Source organism: Triticum urartu, chromosome 4 (assembly GCF_003073215.2).
Source record: "Triticum urartu cultivar G1812 chromosome 4, Tu2.1, whole genome shotgun sequence".
Taxonomy (NCBI): Eukaryota; Viridiplantae; Streptophyta; class Magnoliopsida; order Poales; family Poaceae; genus Triticum; species Triticum urartu.
In genome coordinates this window covers 547146678-547155155 of record NC_053025.1, presented here as the reverse complement: position 1 = coordinate 547155155, position 8478 = coordinate 547146678, and the positions used below count along the sequence as shown (strand labels likewise).

Sequence of the window (8478 nt, the reverse complement as noted above, 5' to 3'; positions counted from 1 at the left end):
GTACTTATCCAAAGTACTCGCAAGCATCAGATCTATACTAAGTATGCATTGGTATCAAATGGAAGGGTTGTATCTGAAGGAAATATGCCCTAGAGGCAACAATAAATTTGTTATTTTATATTTCCTTATATCATGATAAATTTTTATTATTCATGCTAGAATTGTATTAACCGGGAACATAGGTGTGGATACATAGGCAAAAACACAGTGTCCTTGTAAGCCTCTACTAGACTACCTCGTTAATCAAAGATGGTTAAGTTTCCTAACCATAGACATGTGTTGTCATTTGATGAACGGGATCACATCATTAGGAGAATGATGTGATGGACAAGACCCATCCGTTAGCTTAGCATGTTGATCGTTTAGTTTTATTGCTATTGATTTCTTCATGTCAAATACATATTCCTTCGACTATGAGATTATATGTGACGCCCTCGATTCAATCGTACACTAATCATACATGCAAATGTGTACGATCAAGATCAAGGACTCACGGGAAGGTATCACAACACAACTCTAGATTTAATTAAAATAATACAAGCTTTATATTACAAGCCAGGTGCCTCGAGGGCTCGAATACATAAGCTCGAATACACAAGAGTCAGTGGAAGCAACATTATCTGAGTACAGACATGAGTTAAACAAGTTTGCCTTAAGAAGGCCAGCACAAAAGTAACAACGATCGAAAAGGCAAGGCCTCCTGCTTGGGAGCCTCATAACTACTCCAAGTCGTCAGCGGTCGTCTTGTAGTAGTAGGTACCCTCGGGGCTAGTGGTAATTATCAGTGGTGTCGTCTGGCTCCTGGGATCCGTCATCTGGTCGCAACAATCAGGTATGAGGGAAAAAGAAGTAGCAAAGCAACCGTGAGTACTCATCCAAAGTACTCAGCAAGCAAAGATCTACACTACATATGCAACATTATCAAAGAAAGGCTGTATATGTGGAGTGGGCTGCAGAAGTGCCAGAATAAGAGGGGGAGAAGCTAGTCCTATTGAAGACTAGCATCTGCTGGAAACCACTATCTTGCAGCAACAGGAGGGAGTGGAGTAGCATAAAGTAAAGTAGTAGTAGTAGTGTTATCAACCTCGGCCAGAGATCCTTTCTCGACTCCCTGCGAGAAAGCAATCCCAGAGCCATACTATCCATTTCTCATATCCATGTCTCATCTCAAGTATATATCCAGTTCTAGTTGTATCGATCGGGATACAACTCCAAGTGTCCGTTACCGTAGGGCAGGCTATCGATAGATGTTTTCTTCCCTGTAGGGGTACACCAACTTACCCACCACGCTTGATTAACTCTGCCCGGACACACTTTCCTGGGTCATGCCCGGCCTCGGCCAAACAATACGCCACAACCCGACCTAGGCTTAATAGAGAGGTCAAGCACGCCGGACTAAACCTATGCCCCCAGGGGTCATGGGCCATCTCCCCGGGAACTCCTGCACGTTGCGTACGCGGCCGGTGAGCAGACCTAACTACCTCCTTCAACAAGGCAGGAGCTTACGCAGTCCAACCCGGCACGCGCCACTCAGTCGCTGACGTCGAGTAAGCTTCGGCTGATGCATACGACGCAGAACGCCCATACAATGCCCACGTGATGGTTAGTGCTATCAGGCCAGTTACCCCTCGGATCAAATATTCAAATCGTAGTGGATTAGGAACGCGCGGTAACAAGCAGAGACTCACGAAAGATGTGACCCTGTTGCCCCGTCTCGAGTACTTGCGGCAAGGGCTAAGAATGCCCGGCCACGCCTCGTAAGTATCTCGCGGGCACCTTCCAGGTCAAACCGACTCCACATCACTCGCTATTAAGCTCACGCGGTACCCCTCAGGGCCGACCCGTCTTTAATAACATGGCTCAGGGTAAAGTCATAGTAACCATAGTAACTGTGTGTCTAACACCAAGGGGGAAAACCCGAGGAATCACCCCCGGTGAATTCCACTCGATGTTATCATCAAGGTGAACGTAAGAGGATCCACCCTCGAGGTTCACACTTGAGGGGTTGCACGGCAGAGTCGTATCGGAAGTGGTTAAGGAGGAAATCACCCTCGATGACCACGACCCAATAGCTACACTACAGGATTAACATCAGAAGTGCTAATGAGGTGTCACCCTCGGCACTCGATAGTAACTCTGCAGAGTCGTACAACTAGGGGGGGTGATGTGCGGTTTCGGGGCCTGGACGTCGATCACGTTGATCGAGTCATCGAACATAAAGCGGGGCAACTGGGACAAGGTGGGGGTCACTGATGGATCACTAACCAACCTATACTAAGCAGTTTAGGATAAGCAGATAAGGTATGAAAGCAGGTAACAACAACAGACTATGCATCAGAGTAGGATCATACAGAAAGCAGTAGCAGTTCTAATGCAAGCATGAGAGGGAAAGAAATGGGCGATATTAGAATGCTCAAGGGGGGTTTGCTTGCCTGGAAGCTCTGCTGAAAAGGAAGAGTCGTCGTCGTAGTCGATCACAAGGGCATCAACGTCGGACTCGGGGTCTACCGGAGAGAAGAGGGGGAAGAAACAATAAATATAAAGCAAACAAAGCATCACAAAGCATAACATGGCAATATGTTGTGCCGGGTGTGACCTAACGTATGGCTACACGATATATGTAAATGCGGAATTCAACCGGGAATGTTTTTCCGGTTCCGGACCTGTGTCAGACAAATGACCGGAGGGGGAATGTTTCATGTTCAGATAGATAGAGGCATCTGACAGGTATGTGGGTAGCGTATTCGGGTTCGTCACGTTTTTCTGAGCAACTTTTATGTAGAAAACTTTTTCATCCGATTTACGGATTATTTTCTATGAATTATCAAAGATTTAAAGATTTTCTGAAATATTTTTATTTAATCTAATCCAAATTTGACCAAGTCAAAATGACTAGTCAAAAAGGAGGGATGTGGCCCACATGTCATTGGCACATAATTTAATTGATGGCTAAACTAAAACAGAGGGGTTAAAATTAACATAGGGGGCCACATGACATAGGCTAGCAATTATCCTAAGTAGTACTAATTAGTCTAACTACTCTGACCACTAAGTATTTAAATAACCTAAACTAATCAGGGCCATCCCCACTTGGCAGTGAGCCAGCCCTGCCTCCCACGCACACACACAACACACTCACGCACACAGTTCTGTTTTCTGCTAAAAAAAGGATAGCATTTTGTGATTTTCATCGAATTTAAACTATGCACCAAATAGGTTTGGTCCAATGGAAACATTTGAGCATTGTCAAGTGTACTACCTCCCCATAATAGTTTTGCTCCAGTTAAAAGTCGTTTAGTCGCTGTTTAGGGGCCGTCCAGAGGGTTAGTCGTTGTAGAAATAGAAAAGCTAGCAGTAGCTACAGTAACTGAAAGTTACTGAAGCTGTGCAGCATAGCAGCAGGCACCGGCTGTAGGCGCCCGCGTGCGGCAGCGGCAGCGGTGGTGAGTAGCGCGGCTGCAGGCAGCAGAGCAGCGGGGCGAGAGGGCGCGGGGCAGTGATCGCGGTGTTGCGTGGCCGCGGCGGGCAGCGCCGGCGCGGGGCGGCACAGAGGACAGGCGTCGCGGGGGCAGCAGGGGAGCGCGAGCAGGCGCGCGGGGCAGCAGCGGGTGGGGGATGCGGGGGCGCACGAACTGGGCACGAGCGGCAACAGTAGCGCGCGCGTGGGCGCGGTTCGAGCCACGGGCGGAGCAGGAGGGGTCGCGGCGAGCACGACGACGTCAGGTGGCGGCGGGCGTTGATGGCTATGGTGATGTGGCGCACGGTAGGATGTGTGTGCGCGCGCGTTGCGTTCCTGGAAGCACCAGGAGCACGATGTTGTGCTCGGGCGAGCATGACAACGGCTGTGGTGACGGCCACGAGCTTATCGGCGGCGGCGTATTCGGGCGCGTCGGCGATAGCTAGCTAGGGCGCGCGAGAGAGCAACCGGGAAGGAGTAGGAGGTAGAGTAGCTCACCGAGCGGCTAAGAAAAGCCCTCGACGGATTAGTAGCTGCAGGGTTCGCCGGAGACGACGAGGATCGTCGGCGACAGAGGTGGAAGGGGGCGGAGAAGAACGCCCTCAGCGGGGCCTCCCAGCTCCTGCTGATGGTCGGAGACGAAGGAGCGGAGAACGGCGGAGCGGAGCTCCTGGATGCGTTGGTGAAGCTCGGGGTCGACGGTCGCCGTGGCGGTGCGAGAAGAACGGCGACGACAGCGTCGGGCGACGTTGGGGAGAGAGGCCAGAGGGAGAGCGGGGTGGATCTGGGAGGCAAGGAAGCAAGTGGGGAGGGGATGGGATCAAGGGGTCGGGGCGTAGCGTCCTTATCCCCTCCCGGCATCGGCGCCGGCGAGGTTGTCTGGGGCGACCTGCCCCTGTAGCGGAGAGCTCCTATTGGACGCATTCTGCGTCAAACAACCGCGCGACGCACGCACGGAAACCCCGACTGGGCAGGTTGGGCGCGCCTGTTTGCTTGTACAGTAGCGCTGCGATGTTCGTCTCAAAAGAAAAAGTAGCGAAAATAAAGGGCGCTTCTGGGAGGATTCGACCTCTTGACCTCCAACTCGCGTTCAAAAAGAGCCGACCAGTAGACCTATCAAGTGTTGCTTGTTAAAACGGGAAGCGTGCTAGTATAAGAACTAATACCAATGAAGAATCTGGACAGTTTTAAAAAAAATTCAAACTTTCCTTTGAAATAGTGATTTTTTAACAAACGAGCAATGTTTCAAAATACGATAGATTTTTTAACAACTCGGACATATTTTCAAATTTCAGAAAATAAAACAAAAGACATGAACATTTTTTGACAGATTTGTTTAAAAAATTCCTGAAATTTTTTCGAAAACCTGAACCTTTATAGAATCTTGAGAACAAAAGTTTGATAATGGGAACAATTTTTCAAAACCACAAACTTTTTTGAACGTACGATTACGCAAACAAATTTTTGAACCGGAATTAGTTACTGTAGTGAACAACATTTTGAACGTACGATTAGGCAAACAAATTTTCTGAAAACGAGCAAAATTTGAGTTTCTCATTCATTTCTGGAATTTGTGACATTTCTTTAAAGCACAAACATTTTCTGAATCTTGAGAACAAATTTTGAAACGGAGAACAAATTTGGAAGCGTGAACAATTTTTTAAAGCACAAAACATTTTTGAATCTTCAGAACAATTTTGAAAAATCCCGAACAAATTTGGGAGCGCGAACAATTTTTTAAAGCACGAACATTTTTTGAATCTTGAGAACAAATTTTGAAACGGAGAACAAATTTTGAAGTGTGAACAATTTTTTAAAGCACAAACATTTTTTAATCTTGAGAACAATTTTGAAAAATCCCGAACAAATTTGGAAGTGCGAACAAGTTTTTAAAGCACAAACATTTTTTTAATCTTGAGAACAATTTTGAAAAATCCCGAACAAATTTGGAAGAGCGAACAATTTTTTAAATCGCGAACATTTTTTGAATCTTGAGAACAAATTTTAAAACAGAGAACAATTTTGAAAAATCCCGAACAAATTTGGAAGCGCGAATATTTTATGAAAACGTGAACATCTTATGAAATCTGGTACATTTTCTGCATTTCGAAAGTTTTGAACTTTTTTGTGTAACGAGAACAAATTTTGAATTTTGAGAACATTTTTCGAAAACTGAACTTTTTATAAAAAAATAGGAACAAAATTTGAATATTTTGAAGAAATAGAAAGAAAACAAAAAATCAGGAAAAAAAATCGAAGTTGTGAACAAAATTTTGAAAATGCGAACACTATTTCAGAAATATGAACAAATTTTGACAAAAAGAACATTTTTGAAAATTCTAAACCATATTTGAAGTTTTTGAAAAGCTTAAAAAGAAAAAGGAAAAAAATTTAAAAAGAAAAAACAAAGAAAACGAGAAAAAAGAAATAACAGAATAAGATTGTGAAGAAAAACCAGAAAGAACTAGTAGAAGGAACTGGTTTTAAGTTTTATCGTCGCTTTCAGTTTCTTTAAGTTTAGCTTTGTTGTTCGTTTGCATCCACGAGTCGGTCGCGATGGCTACCGCGGCATGTACCTCTACAGAAGGTCGTTAGTTCGATCCCTGTTCAGACCATTTTTCGCGGTTTTTTAATATCGCGAAGCGAAACCAGTTAAATGGGCCGGCCCAAGGTGAGCTGCGTCTTGTGCGAAGCGGCGACTACTTGCCGCAGTAAGTGGCGAATAGGAAATTCCCCTGTAGCGACCCGGTCGCGTGAACAAGGGAGCGAGGAGGGATCGCCAGGGCAGGCCGGCCTGGCTGTTTAGTTAGATGGGCCAAACCGCCTAGTAGATCAGGTCCTTTTCCTTTTCTATTTTGTTTCCATTTTCTCTTTTCCTTTTGCATTTTCTTTTTGTACCAAATGCGTTTTGTTTTGAACAAAACATGGCACATAAATCTAACACAACATATTGAGATGGAACAAGAAGTATGGGTTCAAAAGGAGTTTCCTAACCATTTTTGTTTGAAATTGAAAAGGCCAAATTTAATTGCTGCTGGACCAAAAACTAATTCCATTTAAGTTCAGACCATTTTTCGCGGTTTTTTAATATCGCGAAGCGAAACCAGTTAAATGGGCCGGCCCAAGGTGAGCTGCGTCCTGTGCGAAGCGGCGACTACTTGCCGCAGTAAGCGGCGAATAGGAAATTCCCCTGTAGCGACCCGGTCGCGTGAACAAGGGAGCGAGGAGGGATCGCCAGGGCAGGCCGGCCTGGCTGTTTAGTTAGATGGGCCAAACCGCCTAGTAGATCAGGTCCTTTTCCTTTTCTATTTTGTTTCCATTTTCTCTTTTCCTTTTGCATTTTCTTTTTGTACCAAATGCGTTTTGTTTTGAACAAAACATGGCACATAAATCTAACACAACATATTGAGATGGAACAAAAAGTATGGGTTCAAAAGGAGTTTCCTAACCATTTTTGTTTGAAATTGAAAAGGCCAAATTTAATTGCTGCTGGACCAAAAACTAATTCCAGGGGCATTTTGGGAATTCAAAAGAGGTTGGTTCCAACATGACAAATATACAGGGATTATTTTATACCCTTTGAACATTTTAGTTTGCATGTTTGAGAAATTTGAATTTTGGACTTTAGTTTGAACTTGAATTTGAATTAAGATCTGGATCAAGCGAGGATTAGCAATAGTAATGTGATGACAAGGCACCATTAGCAGAGGATTACTGTAGCTTAATTATCCGGGCGTTACAAATCTCCTCCACTACAAGAAATCTCGTCCCGAGATTTAAGGGGTGAAGTATGGGGGAAAGACTCGGGAAGGACGGAGCTCAACACAAGATAGGTACCTGGGGACTATCTTAGTGAACGTGGCATAGTGACATCTCTCGAGTTGAAATTCAAGGAAGACATCGAGAGCAAGGCTAGAAGGTGCAATAAGAAGCTTCAAGCGAATGGACAATCGTTCGATGTCTAAAACAGAGGGTGAGAGGGGTTCAGAGCATCGAGAATAAGTATTGCATCTGATACTAGAACAAATCACAAGAAGGTGGCTCATGAATCAATACGAAGCCAAGCGTGAGGAACCATTTTGGAAGACAGGGATGTACAGGAGAGTCAGGTTTCAATCATGTGGAACTGTGGGTTATGAGCCCACCATGTGGGTTAAAAGTAGGAAGGGCGATGATAACAAGGCATGTCAGGGCATAGACTGTCGGTTATGTTGGCAACAATGTTGCTACCAAGGGCGAGGGACGAAGAGAACCATTTTCCTGCTCGTAGAACGAGGCAGACCAATAGGCAAAGTTCTCGTCCATCGGTGGTTACTAGAATGTCAACAACAATAATAATAGGGTCTTTCTAATAGAGTTGTACATCGAGGTGCTTACATAATCAAGGAATTTTCTCTGCTCAGATAAGTTAGGTTACTGGAAAAGTTAAACAAAACAATGGAAAGGAAATTATGATTAGTATATTAATCAGACCAACAGAAGGAAAATGTGCTTATACCCGAGTATCAAGAGTATATCTTTCGCAAGGGAAGGCAAAGCATGATATACATGATAAGGCCCCTGTATGAAACCATTTAGACAACGGGGCAAGGAAATTGTGAGTATTACCCATACAACGGCGTTTCGATAATTGAACAAGAAAATTCAGCATTGCGCTTCCAATGTTCTTGTTGATGATCGGAGTACCACAGACATGCTTCAGGATAGCATTGCCATGGTCATCGGTTAAAGGTCGCACGCTGGGAACACAAAGGATCCATCAAGAATTTTTAGAACATCTCATGCAATTTTATCAGGAAAAGGATGAGGATGTGGCCGATGGGTTCAGGTGCAATCCATCGGCATGTCGAAAGGATGTATTTCCAAAATTCTATGAACAAGTTTGTGTAGGGGGGGAAGAAAGGATGTTGTCAATGATAACACAAATCATCAAGGGGCAAGGAGTGTATTTCTCATCACGAATTCAATTGATATCCTGGAAGAGCTCAGAATGTTGATGATGATCACGACACCTTTGTCGA

The 8478-nt window shown here is 44.7% G+C and overlaps 1 protein-coding gene across 2 annotated transcripts; it reads right to left on the bottom strand.

Annotated features, from left to right (window-relative positions):
* Positions 1-613: 613 nt before the first annotated feature.
* On the bottom strand, positions 614-4498 carry LOC125554099 (vegetative cell wall protein gp1-like). 2 transcript variants are annotated; one of them, XM_048717706.1, is made up of 2 exons: positions 3956-4426; positions 614-815 (listed from the first exon to the last, which is right to left on the bottom strand). In XM_048717706.1, the coding sequence occupies exons 1-2, from the start codon at positions 4379-4381 to the stop codon at positions 720-722; spliced, it is 522 nt and encodes a 173-aa protein (XP_048573663.1). In that variant the 5' UTR covers positions 4382-4426; the 3' UTR covers positions 614-719. The 2 variants fall into 2 exon arrangements, 1 of the variants encoding a protein (XP_048573663.1); XR_007304321.1 differs by lacking the exon at positions 614-815 and adding an exon at positions 2433-2504 and having other exon boundaries at positions 3956-4498.
* Positions 4499-8478: the final 3980 nt, after the last annotated feature.